Genomic DNA, 21,808 nt, shown 5'->3' on the forward strand with positions numbered 1-21,808 from the left:
ACTCTAACTATATTAAGTTTTGCAACCGGTGCAAAAGTATCTTGATAGTCAATCTCATAAGATTGTGTATATCCTTTTGCAACCAACCGAGCTTTATACCTTTCAACGGTCTTATCCGCCTTATGCTTGACTATAAACACCCATTTACATCCCACAGTCTTCTTTCCCTTCGGTAGAGGCACAAGCTCCCAAGTAGAACTTTTTTCAAGTGCTGACATTCTTTCTGCCTTGGCTTGAATCCATCTATCATCTACTAAAGCTTCCTGCATTTTACTAGGAATAGGAACAGACGATAACTGTAGTACATAACACTTATATGACTTGGATAGTTTTTGGAAAGACATGTGATTACTAATGGGCTATTTCGCTTTGGATTTAGGATCAGGCTCATATTTAATGGGTGGTATACCATGATTAGAATGAGCTGAAAGACGATATTGTGACACTTGAGATTCAAAAATAGTACCATCGTCAAAAATAGAATTAGGATTAGTGGGTACCTCTAAAAGAATCTCAGAAGAAGATTGGCCCAATGTTTGTGTTGGATTGTTGTGAGGCATTGTACTATCATGGAGAGGATTATCTTCCGCATTAGAAGTCGTTGGATCAGCATTTTGTAACTTTTCCTGTTCATCCGTAAATTCACCCTTGTCCGTAGCATCTCCGGATGAAGAATTATTTTCTAAAATTCTTGGAAAAAATGCCTCCAATTCTTCATAATTTATCACTTCTTCTTGATTCTCCCCCTGAAGTGGTAAATCAGTAGTCAGTCAGTGACTTGAAAAAAAGTTCTTGCTCATGAAAGGTAACGTCCATGGAAACATAAAGTCTCCGAGAAGATGGATCATAACACTTGTAACCTTTTTGATTGCTCCCATATCCCACAAAAACACACCTCAAAGCCCGAGACTCAAGCTTAGTCTGTTGGTGCGAATGCAAATGGACATAGACTACACACCCAAAAATTCGAGAAGGTAAAAGGACTACCGGTGGAAGAGTGCAGTGATCAAAGAGAGCATCTAACGGTCTTCTAAAATTGAGAACACTAGATGGCGTATAATTTATTAAGTAGACCGCCGAATTCAAAGCTTCACCTCACAAGTAAACAGGAGCATAACCCCCAATTAAGAGAGACCGAGTTACCTCCAATAAATGTCTAGTTTTCTGCTCTGCAATACCATTTTGTTGAAGGGAGTCTGGACAAGTTGTTTGGTGAATAATCCCTACTGAGTGCATGAAGTCCAATAAATCTTGCTTGACGTATTCTCCGCCATTATTAGAACGAAGGAATTTTATTGGAATGCCAAACTGAATAGTCACCATTTGATGGAACATGCGAAAAATCGAGTAAACATTATTCTTGTGCTTCAATTGATAAACCCAAGTCATGCGAGTGCAATCATCCACAAAAGATACAAACCACCTCATCCCATTAAGAGTAGAAATTGGTGCCGGTCCCCAAACATCCGAATGAATTAATGAAAAAGGAAAATTTGCTTTATTATTACTCAAATGGAAAGTAGTACGGTGACTTTTTACCCTCACACAAGTTTCGCAAATAAAATCCGAAACATTACATCCACTATACAAAGAGGGGAATAATCTCCTAAGATAGCTAAAAGAGGGATGTCCTAGTCTCCTATGCCACAGCCAAATTTCCTCCTTTTTCTTATTCACCAAATCTTCATTCACCACATGAGCTTGCTAATTTTTGCCGGAATGTTGGAACCCATCCTCCAGATAGTACAATCCTCCAATTCGTCTACCACTACCAATCTTCTCCCGAGTATGGATGTTCTGAAAGATACAGTGAGTAGGAAAAAATAGAGCAACACAATTATAAGATTTGGTTAATTGAGTTACAGAGAGAAGATTACAATTTAATGATGGCACAAATAAGACATCTTTGATAGCCAATGTGGGAGATAAATGAACTGTACCAACTCCAATAACTTGAAATGATACACCATTGGCATTGGTAATGGTGATTTTGGAACATTTAGGAGATAAGTGACTAAACCTATAACGATCACAAGTCATATGGTCCGTTGCACCAGAGTCAATTATCCAATCACTATTACTAATAAAAGACATACCAAACTTTGCAGTAAATCCAGGAGTTAGGCTATGTTCCCCTTCAGATCTAGCTCCTTAGCATTGGAAGACACATAAGACGCAGTCTTGCCTTTTGGATGCCAATCTGGACACCCATGGAGTTGAAAGCATGTATCTACGGTATGACCAGTACCATTACAGTGAGTACACTTTCGATCCTTCTTTGAGGTAGGCATCTTCCGAGAAGCCATCACAGCCCCTTCTCCAATCTTTCCTCCAAGCATAGCCTCTTGGCGATTAACTTCCACACGAACCATAGCATAAATAGCTTGTATATTGGGAAGTGGTTTGGTAACAAGTACGCGGCCTCGAACCCCATCTAATTGAGGGTCAAGACCAGCCAAATACAGATACACATGTTGGGAATTAACCTTCACGTTATATGTCACAATATCATTGGCACACTCCATAATACGATCATCAATATCATCAAGTTCATGCCATATTTTCTGTAGTTTGCCAAAATAAGAAATAACAGAACCTCCATTCTGGCAAACAGAAATTACCTCACAGTGTAGTTGATAAACCTTTGATGCATCCTGGTCAACATAATATGTCTGTTTAACCGCCTCCCATATCTCTTTTGCCGTAGCCAATCGAAGAAAGAAAGAACGGATATCCTTTGACATCGCATCAAATAACCATGATTTGACCAAGCAGTTTTCATCTTCCCATGCTTCATATTCCTCCGATTTAACATCTGTTGGAGCAGCCTTAGTACCCGAAATAAAATCCCAACGTTTTCTCCCATGGGTTTTATTTTGAGTGTTCAAAGACCACTCAACATAATTGGTACCATCAAGTGGTTCCGGAGTGATTCGAGAAGAAGTTTCCTGCATATGAAACCCAGCCGATATAGTAGTAGATTCGTTCTTTTTTTTTAAAGACATCACCACTTGCTTCAGTCATAGTGGTAATACACTAAAAAAAAATATTTCGTAGCGGAATAGTAAGAGCAGAAACAACAATTATGAATACAGGACCAAAATTCAATTCCTAGGGTAAAGAAGAGGAGATTGAAAGAGGCTCTGATGCCATCTAAAAAACACAATTGTTGAATAATTTTTTGATATTTCATTCATTATAGTTCTGCAATATATATAGTATAAACATTTACAAGGAAAGAATAAGAATACAGGAAAACGTCCTATAATTAAGGAAGAAAATAAAAGTACTTACTGAATTAAGGATATTGACCATATCAAATCCTTAATTCTAGCAATATCAAATCCTTAATTCTAGCAGTAACTATTGATGACATGGCCAACAGAGTCCACACTCTTCAAATTTCGAATTGAATTTGTACCGGTGTCCTCTGTGTAATAGTGATTTTACCATTCTTTTTCCTTTAATCCCTTTCTAATGTCTGCAAAAGATCACAACGTAGGTAAAATTTATGGAGTATCAAATAAAGAAAAAAAGCAATTAAAGTAGAAAAGCCTTTATTAGAATAGTGGGAGTTCGTCTTTGAAAGAAAAGAAATGACGGGAACAATTGTAGGGGAAGGAAAAATGATAGGGTACCTGAAACAAATACATGAAAATGTCCATGGAAGCGAATTTGACGGTCCAGATTCACGTGAATCTTGTGAATTTGGATCGTTCAATTCACTTTCATGTTCCATTTATGTACCCTATCACGACTCGTAGGGGAATGATCAATCGTTGCATTAACGTTTTAATCTTTTCTTTTTTTTTTTTGTCAATCAATAGAAGAGATCATTTTACATCAGATATGAAATACATAGTACAAACACAGGTCACTATATCAATTGTAAGAGTCTACAAAACAACTAAGCTCAACAACCATTATAAGGTAGAAACAAAGAAAAAAATGAAAAATTCTCTATGGGAAGAACACCCACACGCAGATGGATGCATTTCACATGCATATCACTAGCAAAGACTTGTGTTATGCACGGTTTACAAGTTATGCCCGGTTTCGATGATGGGAATGGGAAGTTAAGATTTTAAAAATTCATTACAAAGTGGATAAAAACAAAGGAAAATTAGTGAGTTTTCATTATGAGGGAAAAACTAATAATAAATTAAAATTTTGGATGGTTATTTAAAATGTTAGCAGTAAAAAAAATCACAGTTTATATAATCTATATATAAATTATCGGGGCGGTTCCGGAGACACCTAAAAAACCCTTCCAAATCTTAATATTATAGTTTCCGATCAAATTTTGATGATCCGATCCGCTTAATATGTTCAGAACATGATTTTAAGGGTGCTTGCAAGAAATTGGCAAAAAAAATAACCACGAAGGACTTGATTTGAGCAGTTTTTTATTGAACCATTCAATAAGGTTCAATAAAAAACTGTTCGGATGAAGCCCGTCCCGGTCATTTTTTTTGTTGATTTCTCGCAATTACTCTTAAAATCACGTTCTGATTATATTGAGTTGCTCGGATTAACAAAATTCGATCGAGAACTTGGGGGGGGTTGTGTAGAGGTTTTTTTAGGAGTCCCCGGAACCGCCCCGATGGTTCAGTCTAGAATGCGTATCATTTGGTGCGTCAATTTTAATTTTCACATTTTGCTCTTCAATTCTTACTTGAGCATCCTCATGCATCTAAACTCTTTCAGACACTAGAAACATATTAATTTCTCTCTCCAAAAATATAAAGAGAGGAGAGCAGTTATTTTTTAATGACTACTAATATATTGTTTAAAGTGTAAGCAGACACAAAACCTCAATTTAGTCTTCGTAGAATTACGTTCTTATACAAATTTATGATTCTCCCGTCCATTTAATTCATCACAATCATCATGTAAATGAACTATGTCTGTCAATCGACATATATCAATTGCTGCATCAAAACATAAATAACATAAAAAATCAATCAATATTATGATTTCATTTCAAAACTTATGATATGTTTGACTCGAGGATTATAATCCCAAATTTATAGTATGAAAACTCAACAATATGTCCAACATTTTACACTACATTTCTACGTCGAAGTGTTTCATTTTAGAGGACGAAAACGTATGACGAATGGCTTTTTTTGGCTAAATAAGCCAATTGTTTTTCTTTTTTTGCCCTTATTCAATTTTTTTCCGCATTTGTTAATTTTGCGTTTTTGCGTCAATTTTTTTTGTGAATTATTGTGACCATAACGAGAGAAATCGGAAAAATAAAAAATTATGGTTGAAACCAATTTTTTTAATAAAAACGAAAATAGTCGACCTAATTTTTTTTAATAAGAACAAAAAAATAAGCTAAGTAGCTTATTTAACCAAAACACAACCCGACCTAAAACAACCCCCACCCCCCCCCCCCCCCCCACCCCCCCCCCCGCAACAAGGTAAAACTTGCCTACTAGTGTACTCCTTCCATGCCTGCTAGTCCTTTTTTTTGGGTCACACTTTATGCTTCAATGGGTGTTAGTATGTTAGTCAACAGGGGTTCAAAAAAGTCCTGAATCCTAAACCCGCCTCTCGTGTGGCTCGAACTCAAGCCTTCACTGGAGGACATGAGACAACCAACTTCACCTGGTTTCTCCTTGCCTAATACTATTCTACTGCTCCTTTTACTCGTGTATTCAATTACTCACCTAGTGCACTAAAAACACGAGAAATGTACTCTTTGAGAGCATTCCTGGGCACGTTTTTCTCCGGATTTGCCCACAAAAATGTTAGATCACTTTCGGTCCCACCTTCTATCTAATGAATCAAGCAACTTTGATAAGTCTTATCACCCACGCACTCCACATGGGACTCTCTCACCCCTTGTGGCCGGTGTTGGCTACCGTTTAACCTTATTTTAGTATTTTGAACGAAATATAAATGTTTTGGGTTTTTCAGTAAAATAGCATAAATTGAAATAAAATAAATACATTTGCTTAGTATATAGATAGATTTTAAGTCAAACTTTTCAATTTAAAAGGATAAATATAATCATTAACCGCCAAAGCCTGTCTTTGATCTCTTTGCATAGTTTATTAGTAGTAATTCACATTTTCCCAAGTGGAATAAATTTTATTACTCGCTCTGTTGTGAATGTAATTATGTAAGCTTAATTGATGGGCTGTGTGAATTGTGGTGAGGAAGCGAAGAGATATATGGAATCAAACAAAGAGGTCCGAGCCAACAACTCAGAGGGCTCGAAATCGGGTGGAAGTTGCCACGATTGGATGTGTTGGTTGTTAGTTTGTGAGTGTAATGGCTTGTAAATGCTAGTTTAAATCTGTATGTAGTTTGTATTAGTGTGTGAACTAGCAGTTGTTGTGTGAGAGAGGAAGAGTGATGTCGTAATCTCCGGTTGTGAATTGAATAAATTCGTGAGTTTGTTTGTGTGTAATCTCTCTGAATGATACAGCTAGCGCAAAAGAATTCCACTGAACATCTCCGGCTGCTGTAACCAACTTTCAGAAACAACAGGAGTTCTTGAAGAATTATAGTCTTTCGACACCAGCTAATGGAAAATATTATGCGGACATGCGCCCGTTGTTTTTATACCAAGAGATCTAGTGTTAAATATAAGAACGTGGATAAATTTCGATGTCAAAAGCGCCTTGAAAACAACCAAACGAAAAAGTCTATCTCTTCTGCATAAGCCTTGAAGTCTGAGCGGTGTGATTGGGTGTATGAGTATCTCTTCTGCATCATTTCAAGTTCTAGTTAATGTCTCACCTTCTTCAGAGTTTTAAGTCACACAGAGACCTGAGGCAGGGTGATCCATTGTCACCCATTCTCTTTGATGATTTAACAATTGTTTATTGGTGAAAAATCTAAGTTATAGAGAGGAAGAACAAGAAAGAAAATACAAGATAAAGAAGCCGTGGAAGAACCTACTTTGCTTAAGGAGGCTCCTGTAGGAGTAAGTTAAAGCCATGATTTAACTTTCCCTTAACTGATCTTATCTCTTAGCTAGGCACTTACACAAAATTGCCCCTCATCGAACTTGAGCTGATCAGGCTCACTGGTTCTCTGGTAGTATTTCTGCAGCTGCACGTGAGTATTAATGGCCATTTCGTTTATCCACACACCACACGGGAAGTTTATAAACTTGGGGCATCCTACTTGGTGCAAGTAAATTAACTTGGGAAATACTGTCCTCAGTTCTTTCCAATACAACTCTAATTCGCTCAAGTACTCCAAATGTAATATCTCCACAGTCCACTGCTCCACTTGGCGTCTCTGAATTTCTCCTAGATCACGTAGTTGACCTCCTCTAATGTAGAGTTTCTTTAGTTCCTTAAGTTTGCCAGGCATTAGCCAATTGGTAGTACTCGTCATAGGGAAACACTGAAGGTCTAGTTTTTGTAGTCTCGGAGGAAGCCTAGCAAAGGGAAATGCTTTTGCAATGACTTCAGCTCGAGCTTGTAATCTTCCCCATGATATTTTCAACTTTTTTAGGCCTTCAAACCTTTCTAAATACTCCAAGTCCTGCAGCCTGAGAAGATCTTTAACAATTATGTGGATGTTAAGTTTTCTCAACTTCTGTTGTCCTAACAAATCAAGCAGACTGCATGATCCGTTGTTATTGAAATCTCCAATCAAGAATCCCTTAAGTACTTGGAGGTTTGATAGTTGAGAAAGACTCTTCGGCATATGTTCCAAACAGTAACACTCAGACAGGTCCAAATGTGTCAAACTCTTGAGCAAACCAATGTTGTTGGGAACCACCTCAAGATTATGACAAGCTCGGAGATCCAATATCATCAAATTATGGAGCTCTGAAATGAATGTGGGAAGCTCTGTAATCATAGAAATTCCTCGAAGGCTAAGAAAAGTTAAGCCATTCAGCTTATTCAGTCCGTGGAGAATTTTGGCGTTCTCTAGTTCAATGTGGTGCGTAGCTGAGCTCTGCCACCTGCCGAGATAAAGACTTTGAATATGCTTCATATTCTCAAATGTTTCAGACTTGCACTTAATAATGGCCTCACCAACATTGACTAGACATGAGTGCCTAATTAGATCGCCACAAATAGATGCATCATCCAAATCAAAATTGCCTTTTGAAGTAAATCCCATACCTTTAGCTTCTTTGTATATAGAAGAACGAACAGAAAGGCTCATCGTGCAACTGTCTGGCACCAAGGAGCAATTTTGGTAGATAGGCTCGATGAAGCCCATTGTAATAAGCTTATCAAATATCTTGCCAGCATGCACTTCAACATCCCAAATGTACCCTTCAGAATGGAGATACTTGGAAATATATCCCTGCCCTATCCACAGGTAAATCATGGGTGTTCTCTTTATGACTGCCATTGGTGGGAACTTGAAGAAACATGACAAACAACAACGCAATGGCTCGGGAAGGTCGTGGAAATCTTTCAATAGGCTATTACTCTCACCAGTGTCTGCAACCTCTGGCTCCCTGTGGAAGAAGTGTGTCATTCCATCCTCTGCCTCGTTTATATTATCCCAGTTCTGATGATGTGGGTTGGAATTGGTAGAACGGATTTTATTATGCGAACGGATCTGGACTTTCAACTCCGTGATGGCCTTTCGTAGTTCTTTTTTGTCAGAGTCGGCCTTTCGTAGTTTGTCAGGGTCTCTCTCACTACTCCGTAATATTTGTAACTCCTTGAATTTCTTATGGGCTTGGTTGATTTTCTCATTCATATGGTGCATGGACTCCACCGCCATATCCAGACGGATGAGATCACTATGGATCATTTTTGAAGTGGGGGAAAGAGCTCCACCATGGTGGCCGTCTATGTTGGTGGCCAAAGGGATCATTTCAGAAGAGGGGGAAGGAGCTCCACCGTGGGGGTCATCTTTGTTGGTGGTTGCACTGCTTGAAGCAGCGTTGTGGATCGTGACGTTCTCAAGAGTTTTCGGTTTGGAACCACAAAAATCGGCCTTGAATTTTGGTACCAAAAATCGTAATGACCGCTTAGATTTGACGGTTGGAGTCCCAAGCGTTTTGGGTTTGGAACCCACACCTGAACCTAACACCTAAAAATGGTATAAATCATAAACACAATACAAACAATTTATAATCACAATAATGCCAACAACATCGTACCATTGTAACATGAAACTCTAAATAAATGAAGATCTAACAGTCACTAATTAATTAGCATCAAAATTAACTCAAACCATGAATTTATGTTCCTTCAAGAATTGTGTGAGACAAATTCGTCCAATACTGATCCGGACACCAATTGTGGAGCCAGAATTTAAATTTGGGAAGACAATTTTCAAATGAAAGCCACTTTTGTTGTTGCATGTTGGCGGCAAAAGTGTGAAGGTTAGGTGTATATTCATATAACTAGATTATTTTGTGAGCTTTTTAATTAGTGAAACGGAATTTTTTTTTGGATCACCTCTCCTGTGGTATTCATTGAAAGCCATTGAGATATCATTGCTATTATCTAACCCGTTCAATGTTGAAAAGAATTTACAAATTTATTCAAATACCAATAGATGCCTAAACAAAATACCTTGGTGGGAAAACAATTTTGGCTTGAAATGGTCCCAAACGGGGCACATGGTAACCAACCTTATGATACACGTGGTCCCACACAGTGAATGTGCGTCCCATCAAACAATTCTAGATAAACATGTATCCAAATGTGTGCATGAAGTCTACCATTTTTTAAAATACCACGTTGTTTTATGAGTCATTAATTTCCATATCAAGAATATTAAAAATGGACGTTGAGATCATCAAAACGAAACCGTAACAGACCCCATTGTCCTACATAACAATCGTATCATAGAGAAAATTAGCATGAGAATTCTGATTAAGTAATTGGTTAAGAGAAGAATAGAGGGGATAGAAGCTAACCTTGACCTGGTTTGGTGCTAATTCTGGGTCTTGAATTGAATGCAAGCTGTTGACTTTGGGTGCAACAAATACACCAATTGCAGTAATGTGTCTATCATCAGCACGTCCATGAAATCCACCGAAGACTCCAGCTTCTATTGGAATGGACTCAGAATAATGATCTGATCTCAAACCAAAAGGCCCATATTTATTCAGATTTGTGTTGAAACACAGAGTTGTGATTGTCACTTTTCCATGGAAGTTATCGTATGTCAGGTTTATGGACGTGAGTTGCTCTTCTGAAGCGTCGATGCAAAACTAAACAAGTGCAAGTATAAATTAGGACTTTGTGGGACGCATAAAAAAAAGAAAATAGAAATCATACCTGTAGTTCTTAGTAAATACATAATTCACTTGCCTATTTGTCTCGACAGTAAAGATCAAATTTTTAAAAAAAATTGGTAATGGAAACAAACGAAAGTGTACAAATCCGGACACAGACGTGTCTAGAATGGTCCGATGTGTGTGAGATCCAAGTGCATCGGAGGGATCTAGATACATCTCTATCTGGGTCTAAATAGGCTAAAAGAGGGTCGCACCGTTTCAATCATACGGTCGCTAAATTTCTCGGAGCTTCCTATGTCGATTCCATCACAGCTCTCACTTCGGAATAAGATTGAATTGATAGCTTCTTCTCCATGACAAATACTTATTTGCATTATGGGCCCGTTGGCCATGTAAGTCCATTCTCCACCATCTTTCCCTCCCCATGGCCCTAAAGACTTCCATCGTTCTTCACCGTTGGGTCTGTTAGCCTTGTAATCCCAATCTACACCGTCTTTGCCTCCCGATGGCTCTAAAGACATCGATCCTTCTTTATAGCTAAGCTTGTCCTGCACATTCGCACAATCTATTACATCCTTCTCTTGTAGAAAAAAAAAAAACCTAAGACAACCTTCATTGGCATATTTTCCTTATCATTTAGGGAAAATTTTAAAACTCCTTTCAAATTTTGATTTCAATGTCTAATAAACACCCAAACTTTAATAAACTTCAATTAAGCACCTAAACTGCGAAGTCCTTATTTAATTAACCCTATCTTTGTCTAATAGAACTATCTAGTACTATTCTATTTATAAATGGGAGCACTGTCTTTGTATGGAGTTTTTTTGTGACGCTTTCATATTTTGATTTTTCGAAAATTTCCAAATAAAAAATAGTTTAGACTTATTCAGATAAGGGGTAAGGGCACGTACAACAACAAATAGCTAAAATTGCTAGGCAAAACCCCAGAAAGTATTAAAGCTAGCCACTTTCTATTTGAAACTCCAATAATGCTAGTTATATTTTCTATCTTCTTTCCAAATATTAGTTATTCTTCTCTTGTCTTTTTTATTTGATTTTCAATGATGGTGAATGGCGATTGCTTTGGCCTAGCAAAAATACATACTATCGAAATATAGATTTTTTTTATCACACGAAACCGAGATTCAACTTAAAGAAAAATCAATATAAGCACATACACCTTCCATTTGAAATCTGAGTTGAAGAAACTCATACCCATAGACCGCATCCAAACTATTGAAACTCCAAGCTTCTATAAGTTATATAAAATGGAATGAAGATGAAAATAGGAAAACAAGACTTTTGGGTCAAGGCTTAAGAAACATTTGTTTTTTTTTAAGTTTGCTTTTGCTACAGTACCTCGCCCATCCAGTAGCAAAATCTGTAACTAAGAGGTGGATTGATAGACTTGAGGTATAGTTTTCTTGCGAATAGCTCTCTATTTTAGCTTAAAATGCTAAAAAAAGAAAAAGAAAAAAAGAGAGAGTCTATTGTACATGCTCCAACTTCTGTTTCGTAACTGCAAAGGGAAAAACATCTCATACCACTCGACTCAAAATCCCCAAAAATGCATAACCGTTGCAGTTACCAAATGATATGAATTCCCAGACTGTTTTGCTTCACAACATTCCCTCCCTCAAACCCCATTCTCCTATTCTTGCTCAGCAGGGAAAGGCCAGGGGAGATTGATTTGGGTTTGAAGTTTAGATGATGGAATGAATTTAATTACAGAGTGTCCTCTAATACAAGTGAGTTTTTTGCCCTTGCCGCGTAGTAGAATATACTTAATGACTTATATTTTTATCGAAACTTCACTAGAGTTTTACAGTAGAAAGAATAATACACGTCGTTTAAAATTCTGCGAAGGATAGGGCAAAGAGTTGATATTAAACAAGTCTCTTCATTTGTGGAAGCCAAGGCCCCAGTTGCTAGCTCATCTCGATTAATTGGAGATATCCATGTCTAAAGGAAACAAAGCTACACAAGATGCAAAGCATAAAATTGGCTACTCATAACTTAGAACTCAACTTACAATGAGTGTGTAAGTTGCACCGTCAGCATCATCCAAACCATCTAACATTTGTTTGACTTGAGCCTCAAGACGAGCTGACTGCATTTCCAGCCAAGCAACAACATTTTCTGCATTCGTTCTGATTATTTGCCCAGCTCCGGCAACTCCTTGTGCCCCATCACCATCTTCCCCATTTGCTTCACCCGCCAAATTCCTATTAGCATGTCCAGGAGGTCTTCTAGCAGCACGAGCACCATTTCTATCTCCATCTTCTCTGTCGGCATTCTGCCATCCAATTTCTTGTAAATCACTTAAATGTTCCCTCAACGAAATGGCTACAAGCGAAATAAACCCCAATACGCTTCCGGAAAGTAGGAACCCCCAATGCACACAATTAGCCAGAAAAGCTATAAGACTCAAGTAAAGACTTTGAGCTTCGCCAAAACTCTTCCCAAATGGAAATCGCAAGATCATATACGTAATCCAGGGCATTACAAGGAACCAAAATTCCACACTGCACTCTAGCTGCTGGGCCATCAACTCCAAAATCTCCTGAAAAGGCCTTGCTCGAGCATCCATAGCATAAACAGGGGCGAACGAAAATGCAGGCTCGCAGACCTGTCATTTTATATCAAGTGAACTAATAAAGGAAAACCAGCAGTACAAGTACAACAATAACCATTTTTAAGTACTAATACGAGAAAAAGAAGCGTGGCAGAGAGTAGAGAATTGCATTTAACTTAACATACAAACCAAAGTGTTGACTTCATAGCATATCTTCTAAAGTTGTCAAATACAATTAATCATTGGAATCTTAGAGCAATCCACATTTAAGTGTTCCTTTGAAGGAGAAGTACGTACAACCTGCAAAGCTTAAATACCAGTCGTGCGAAAACTCTTTTTTCCAGCGGCATGAGAAATATTCTTCTAGGTCAAGAAGAAACTGACATGCTGTGCCCAGCCATTTATGAACAGAAACATCGATCGCATTAACTCTGTGTTAAATTTACCCAACAATCCACCCAAACACACCACTTTCCTCCCCCCAAATGAATCTCCCATTCAATACTCCTTAAACTCCTTCGGCCATTCATTCTGGTTTTGTGGTTTAATTCGAAAGGGTCATGATTCCTTAACAATAGGCTTAAACATTTTAATGCCAGCTAAAAAAGTTCGCTGCCTTAAAAACAATTTTTGTATAACAGAGTTTTGTAACGTGGACTGATGTGTGGCAGTGTTGACAGTTGTGAGCCTGTTTTGAGATATGGTATTGCCAAAACCGGTTTTGTTAGTGCCAAAACTGTAGTGTATAAAAACCTTGTAGATTGCACATGGTACAAGTTTTATGCACTACAATTTGTGGCATTACGTACAAAAACAATTTTGGCATAGCAATACCTTAATTAATTTTAATAAGTTTCCACACAATCAATGTTCTCGATGAGCTCTTCAAAAACTTCCCATGTGGAGCACACTTGACCCCAATTTTGATCATTAAAATGAACCTCACGATCGTACCAGAAATAACCAAACAGAACAGTGCAACCTCCTTCTGGGGATTGCCAAGAAGCCTTCTCCTTTATCGGAATCAGATATTCAAAACCGGACTAAGTTCATACCGGCATGTGTTTCGTTTTACTTGGGTTTTCATAAGTGGATGGTAGAATTGAACTACTACGGATTAGTAGAGGTGCTCCGTGAGTGTTACCTAGCGAGTATGATTTGAGTTACTACAAAAAATTAAAAAAAACTCCAAAAAGCTTGTTTTGGCTATTTTAAGTTCATTTTTATGATCAGCATCATTAACTTTGTAACACTTGCCAAGAACATTAATAACTAGAAATAGGGTCGATCGCATTAATATAGCCACATAGCGCGAAGAAATATTTTTATTTTTATTTTTTGATCGTAGCACAAATAAGTATGTTCCGGTAATCTGTCCCACACCTGAACCTAACACTTGAATATGGTAAATCATAAACATGATACAAACAATCTATAATCTATTTCAAAATAATGCCGACAATGTAACATGAATCTCTAAACAAATGTAGATCTAAAAGCCATTAATTACCATCCAAATTTACTTAAACCATGAATTTACTCTCTTTTTTTGGGTACACATACCATGAATTGTGGGACACATACATCCGGATATAGATATGTACATAAATATATCTAGAACCGTAAGATGCACGTGGTCTCACAGGGCCGTGAATGAGGGACGCACACAAAACAAACAACTCCAAACAAACCTTTTTCGAGATCTGTAAATGGAGTCTGATGAGTACATAACATTTTTAAAAATATATACCATTTGTTGAGCTGACTACCGATATTGATTTGCATATCGAGAATCTTAAAAATGGACATTGGTACCATCACAGCAAACCCTAACAGTCCCTATTCTCCTACGTAACAATATTATGAGAAAGAAAATAGGCATGAGAATTTTGATCTACTAATTGGATAAGATAAAAAATAGAAGGATAGAAGATGACCTCGTAACGATCGAATTTTTTCTCTGAACTAGACAAATAATTGACTTTGGTTGCTACATATATACCAATGGCAGTAAGATAGGTTCCAGTTACACCACGTCCAAAAAATCCAGCGATGAGTCCACCTTTTATTGGAATGGACACAGAAGAAGCACCCGATCCTGAACCGAAAGGCCCAAGTTTTTTCCCAATATTTGTTTCAAAATAGAGAGATGTGATTACCAGTTGTCCATAGTAATCTTTGTACTCCAGGGTTATGGATGAGAGTTGCTCAACTGAAGTGTCGATGCAGAACTAAACAAGTACAAGCACAAATTATGAGTTTGTTTAGGACGCATAAAAAAATAAAATAAAAACATCTGAAATTATTGTGGTTTTTGGTTAAATAATTCGCTAGCTTATTCGTCTGGACAATAAAGATAAAAAAACATTTTAAAAATGATATGGACACAAACATAAGGTGCAAAAATCACGACAGAGGGATGTCTGAACCATCCGACATGTGTGGGACGCTTGTACATCGGAACATTCGGATGGATCCACATACATCTCTGTCCAGGTCTTTGAATAAGCTAAAGAGGGTCACACCGTTTCAATTTTAGTCGTATCGCCACCAGGACCGCCAATTTTCTCAGAGCTTCTGATAACAAAGCCATCGCAGCTTCTACTTCGGAATAAAATTGAATTGATAGCTTCTCCATAGCAAATGTTTATCTGCATTATAGGCCCGTCGAGCTTGTAAGTCCAATCTACACCATCTTTCCCTCCCCATGGCCCTAAAGATATCAATCCTTCTTCATCGCTAATCTTGTCCTGCACATTCAAACAATCTGTTCATTTCATTGGCTCCATATTTATTTTTCAGTAAAGATCACCAACATAATCTATTACAACCTTCTTTTTCCAAATAAAATAAAAAACTATGAGGCGAATTATATATATCTTGTATAAGTATACATGGAGAGAGAGAGAGAGAGAGAGAGAGAGAGAGAGAGAGAGAGAGAGAGAGAGAGAGAGAGAGAGAGAGAGATTGAAGTCTAGGAGGACCTAAGTAATGTAAGAAAAATACCTAATAGTCCTTTAAAGTGATGAAATTATGCACACGCACTTACACTAAATGTGAGTATTTATAGGGGAGAAGGCTTCTCGCCAGTCAGTTCAAAACTTCAAAAAAATAAAGAAAAAAGGGAAGGTTTCTCGGCTGTCCCTACACCCTGTAGTTTGGGTTTTTCTGGCAATGTTCATTTTAAAATTCGATGCCCATTGATACCTTTCACAACACATTTATGTTTGTTAAAATGGGTTAGCAACACTGAATCAAATTCATCAAACCAATTTTTACACTAAATTTATTTCGAATACGTATTAACTGGCATCCTATTGTTATGGTTTTTGACACAATCAACGTTCTCGATGAGCTTTGCAAAATGAACAGTTTCAATCATTATAATGAGCCTTGAGCCTCGCTCGTTCCGGAAATAACCAAACTGCATGGTGCAGCCCCCTTTTGTGGATTGCCGTGAAGCCTTCTCCTTTGTAGCAATCAGACATTCAAAACCGGACAGAGTTCATCCACCACTTAATTTCCGTTTAATTGGGTTCTTTGATAGTGGATGGTGGGATTGAACTCCTAGAGGTTAATAGAGGTTCACGGACACAGGCGAAACCACGTTGAGCCGGGGAGGGGCACGTGTCGCCCTGAATTTTTTTAATATTTCAATTGTAACCGATAAAAGTATGGTATTTTTCATGGAACCCCTCAAAAATTGCACCAGTGCCCTATTGAATGTCAGAAATCATGAAATTTCTCTTTTTAAGTCTCTATTAAAAGTGCAAAAAAGGCCCCTTAATCAATGTGTTTAACTTTTCCTAGCAATATATGGGCATCGCTATTCGCAGCCTTCTATTTTCTCTCATAGCCCGTTAAAAATTTTCAATTATACTCGACAGTTAGTTAGTTACCGAAATTGAGATATATTTTCAGCATCCAATTACCGAAATATAATATTTTTTTCAACAGCTATTTACCGAAAATGCATGTTCGGCAGTTGTTTACCGAAAGTTGAACATATTTTCAACATGTAGTTGCTGAAATATAATCTTGTTTTCAACAGCAATTTACCGAAATGTTATTTATGATTTTCAACAACCATTTACCGAAATGTAATGAGTTATGGGAGAAAATAAAAGGTTGCTCATTGAGCTATGGTCAATTGTACGATTGCTCTAATTTTTTAATAGAAAAAATCGATAGATTTGTGATGTGTATTGTGACATTTAGAACTTATATTTCCACTTTAGTGGCAAGGAATTTCATTGTATGGTTATGATACCTTCTTATTTATGTTCTAATTGCATGTGAAGCTAGTGATTTTTAATATAGTCAGCGCGGTTTTTAGAGGATTCCGTCGACGACGGTTCCCGATAGAGTGTTGGGTGGAGGAGTATTGATCACACACTTATAATGTATGAAACTCACAAGAGAATTGCACAAACACACTCACAATATATTGAACTCACTCAATTTGAAAATAACATACAAGGAGGAGGAATTTCTCTCTCTGAAACTCTCTTATTCTCTTACTCCACTCATATCTTTTACATAATCAGAATACATTCTTTTATAGGCAAATCAAGCAGACAAGTAGATAATTTTGCAATAAATGCAAAGATCACAAATTGAAATACGGAAGCTTAAATTCAATACCCACGTTTTTGTTATTGTTCTTCTTGCAGGCTTATTTGACTTTCATTCTTCATCAACTTACTCTTCCACTTGCAGGCATTCATAGCCTTAAAAACAATAGTTCCACACGTTCCAAATCAAGCTTACTGGTTTTTCAACATAGAGGAGGTGGGCACGGCGCCTACGGCGGCAACAATTTGGGGCTTTTGATTTTGCGGGTTTTCTGATTTGAGGTCGTTTCAGGAGGAGGGATTTGGTTACTTTGTCATATCGAAATATATTGGGGGTTGAAGCTCTCAAGTAGGATGGGAATTGTGATGATTCATTCTAAAACTTAGATGAATGTTATGGCCTTTCTCCGCAAAACTCAAAAGAATAAGAGTGACTTGCCTGCTGGAGTTGTTGTGTGTGAGCGGCTTTAGCTAAACCTGTCATCCACGAAATGACATATAGTACTCTTTGAAGCTCTTTCAGTGTACTTGTTTTTCCTATTGTAATATTTTCATCTTTGCATCTTTATGATGAATGAAAACTTCTTTTACCATTCCAAATAAATAAATAAATAAATAAATAATAACAACAACAACAACAATAATAACAGTAATAATAATATATTTAGATAGATAGTCAGAAAACCCATCTCTTAAACATAGAAAACTTGAACTTAAAATACTGTTGTGCTTGACATGAAAAAATATTTTCAAACTTATGATTAATAAGTGCACCTCCTAGAGGTAGGTTTTGTTTTTTGCCCGTAGTAGAAGAGTAATTGTATTTTTCGAGGCTTTCTCAATCCATTTCTTTCTCCCGTTGTACTATTTTCATCTTTGATCTTTTATGATTGATTGAAAATTTTCTTCACCGTTCAAAAAAACAAAGTGTCCCTTCTGTCATCCATTTCTGGATCCGCCACTGTGCGCAGACATCCTGAATTGTAAAATAAAAATCCTAAAGCTCGTTTTGGCTATTTTAAGTTCAATTCAGGCTACTTCCGATGATCAAAATTGTTAATTTTGTAACACTTGTCAAAAAGATTGATTATTGGGAATAATGTTGGTATGATCAATACAGTTACATTGAGCTAATAATTATATATTGCAATCATTTGTTAGACACATCCATACCTGAACCTAACATCTGAACATGGTAACATGTGTAAATCATAAACATAGTACAAAAACAATTTTTAACGTTGAATGGGGTACGGGATCAGACAGTTCTAGACAAACTTTTGTCCAGATATGTGAACGGACTCTGAATACATACGATATGTTGAGATGACTACCGATGTATCTAACTGTGTTTCAAGCGATTTTTATGAATTTCCATATCGAAAATCTTAAAAATTGAAATTTAGATCACCAAAATGGAACCCTATGAGAACCCATTCTCCTAGAAATTTATAATTGGATAAGAGAAAAATAGAGGGGATAGAAGCAAACCTTGAGCTGGGTTGGCGTAGAATCTGGGTCTTGAACTAGGTGCAAACTATCAACTATTATTTCTGAACTTGGCAAACTATTGGCTTTGGGTGCCACAAATATACCAATTGCATTAATGATTCCATCATACCCATCCTCACTTCGTCCATGGAATCCAGCAATGACACCATCTTCGATTGGAATGGACACAGAAGGATCACGCGATCCCGAACCAAAGGGCCCATATTTCTTCAGATTTGTATCAAAACAGAGACATACGATCCGGTCTCTTCCACAGTGGTCATTGAAGTAGGCCTCAGGGAAGTATTCATATGTCAGGCTTATGGATGAGAGTTGCTCTACTGAATTGTCGATACAGAACTAAACGAGCCCCAAGTATAAATTAGGTCTTTGTTTGGGAGGCATAAACAATAAAAATCATGTGAAATTATTGAATTTTTGGTTAAACAATCCACTTGCATGCCTATTGGTCTTGACAATGAAGATCAAAAAAATTTCTAAAAAAGAAGAAGAAGCTATGGAAAGAAACAAAAGTGCAAAAATTCAGACACCCATCAAGAATCGTCTGATGTGCATGGGATCACGTGCATCAGATGAATCTAGATACATATTTGTGAATAAGATGAATAGTGTCTTACCGTTTTAGTCTTAGTCCTAGATGGATCCAGATACTCGCCAATTTCTACGGATCTTCCCATAGTAACACCATCGCAGCTTTTGCTTTCAAATTTAATTGATTCGATAACAATTCCATAAGCAATAGTTATCTGGAGTATAGGCCCGTCGGGCTTGTAAGTCCAATCTACACCATCTTTGGCTCCCCATGGCCCTAAAGATATCCATCCTTCTTCACCGCTTATCTTACCCTGTACATTCACACAATCCATTACAACCTTCTTTTTCGGGGAAAAAAAAACATCTATTACAACCTTCATTGGCACATTTTATATATTATCTATATCTATATGTATAAAAGTCAGAGAGAGAGAGAGAGAGAGAGGTGGAAACTGTTTACCATTGGAACTCAATCGCGTGAAGAGTCTGAAGAGTTGGATACTGATGGTGATGAGCGTTGTGTTATTGGTGGTCTCTAGTTCGAACAGATTTGAAAAAGGTCGTGATTACTTTGGGTTAAAGACAAGGTCGCGAAAACTTTGAAAAAAGTAAAAAGTTTCACTTTTACCCAAGTATTTTGAGAAATAACCACTAAAAATAGTTAAAAAATAGTTATTTTTCAAAATACTTAGATAAAAGTAAGGAAATTTTATTTTTTCGATTCCTCCCGTCGAGACAAATTAATAGCCGACAAAAGTTTGGCATAACACCAACAAATGCGAAAAAAATTTAAATAAAAACAAAATTCTCATTTTAAGTTTAAGTTTAATTAAGGCTACAAGAATGCACCTTTCAGTTTAAATTGTAAATTGATTTTCATATATACTTTTAACTCTTTCTTTTTTTGTAATAAATAAATATACAATAAAATTTTTTTAGTATTTATAAAAAATTGCTTTAATTCCATTTTTTACTATTTAAAAAAATAACTTTAACCCCCATTTTTTACATTAAAATTATTCCTCTCTCTCTCTCTCTCTCTCTCTCTCTCTACTAAAACTCTCTGGCAATTAAAAATAATTTTAAAATTCTGAAATTTGGACTGGGGCTTTGGCGATTGGTTATGGTGTTGATTGGTAGTATGGGGTCGAATTTCTAAAAATGGAGAGAGAGCGGGGGGGGGGGGGGGGGGGGGGGGGGGGGGGGAAAAGATGAAAGTAAAAAAAGAGGGGGTTAAAGTTATTTTTGTAAATAGTAAAAAATAGAATTAAAGTAATTTTTGATAAATAGTGAGAAAAAAAAAATTTATTGCCTATTTATTTACTACTACTAAAAGAAAGAGTTAAAAGTAATTTTTGGAAGTAAAAAAAAGAAGCAGAAGGTTACTGCATTCTGTTAGCTCCATCCGTTACAAATTAATGGAATTGGATGGTGGAGGCTTTATTGTTAACAAAATAGTAAGTTCAGGTATCATTTTGTCATTAGTTAAAATTCAAGTGTTTTTTTCTAAAGTTCTTGAAAATTCAGTGGCTTTTTTAAAAAATTTCCTTTTTTTTTATCCAAACTAAAGGTCGAGGCACACGCGATACGTGTGCAAATCGAATCCCGCTTATTGTTTGTTTAATCGAACATTAACAAAAATAATTAAGCGGGATCTGACTTGCACACACATCGCTTGTACCTCGGCCTCTAGTCTATTATAATCGCTACCGTACCTCGGCCTCTAGTCTATTATAATCGCTACGGTTTTTTCTCTTAGATAGACACAAAAAAAACAGTACCCGATATCTCATCGATTCCGGTTTTAATTGTACCGATTTTTCTTTAAAATAGTACCCAATATATCACAATGTGGGACTAATCATTAACCAATAGCTTTCGTAATTACAACGTAGTACCCTAAATATCTATTCTAAAACCTTTCCCAAACAACGGACTGAACATTGCAAAAGGAATATTAAAAAAAAAAAACATTGCAAAAGGAAAACCAAGGAAAGAAAGTATTTGAAAATTAAAAAGCATGTGAACTGTGAAGTAGATTTAAGTGAAGAACAGCTGGCGAAAGCAAGCAAAAACTGCACACCTTTGTCAAGGGAACCTGTTAGTTTTTTGAGAGCATTCGGCTAAATAAGTTAATTAGCTTATTTTTTTGTATTTATTCAAAAAAAATTGCATTTATTAGTTTTTTGTCAATTTTTGAGAGATTATTGCTTCTTCATGACAAGAAAAATTTAAAAAGTAAAAAACTACGATCGAAATCTAATTTTTTTTGAATAAAGATGAAAAAATTAGCTTATGGGCTTATTTTTTTCTTTATTCAAAAAAATTAGGTTTCAATCGTAATTTTTTACTTTTTAGATTCCTTCGTTATAACGAAACAATAATCTCCAAAAAAATTAACGAAAAACTAATAAATATAAAAAT

The 21,808-nt window shown here is 36.6% G+C and overlaps 1 protein-coding gene across 1 annotated transcript; it reads right to left on the bottom strand.

Annotated features, from left to right (window-relative positions):
• Positions 1 to 6,542: 6,542 nt before the first annotated feature.
• Positions 6,543 to 19,972, bottom strand: LOC131310256 (uncharacterized). The gene is made up of 9 exons (XM_058337175.1): positions 19,845 to 19,972; positions 19,468 to 19,695; positions 18,830 to 19,189; positions 15,290 to 15,514; positions 14,702 to 14,995; positions 12,222 to 12,818; positions 10,444 to 10,737; positions 9,866 to 10,162; positions 6,543 to 9,030 (listed from the first exon to the last, which is right to left on the bottom strand). The coding sequence occupies exons 1-9, from the start codon at positions 19,845 to 19,847 to the stop codon at positions 6,994 to 6,996; spliced, it is 4,335 nt and encodes a 1,444-aa protein (XP_058193158.1). The 5' UTR covers positions 19,848 to 19,972; the 3' UTR covers positions 6,543 to 6,993.
• Between the last annotated feature and the right edge of the window lie 1,836 nt (positions 19,973 to 21,808).

The sequence above is a fragment of the Rhododendron vialii genome, chromosome 12a (genome assembly GCF_030253575.1).
Source record: "Rhododendron vialii isolate Sample 1 chromosome 12a, ASM3025357v1".
Classification (NCBI taxonomy): domain Eukaryota; kingdom Viridiplantae; phylum Streptophyta; class Magnoliopsida; order Ericales; family Ericaceae; genus Rhododendron; species Rhododendron vialii.

Bases quoted from the DNA above. Each gene is read 5' to 3' on its own strand.
- LOC131310256 (XM_058337175.1), bottom strand. The intron at 14,996-15,289 runs GTGTGACCCTCT...GTACTTGTTTAG, and splicing joins ATACGACTAAAATTGAAACG to TTCTGCATCGACACTTCAGT. The intron at 10,163-10,443 runs GTGCGACCCTCT...GCACTTGTTTAG, and splicing joins GCGACCGTATGATTGAAACG to TTTTGCATCGACGCTTCAGA.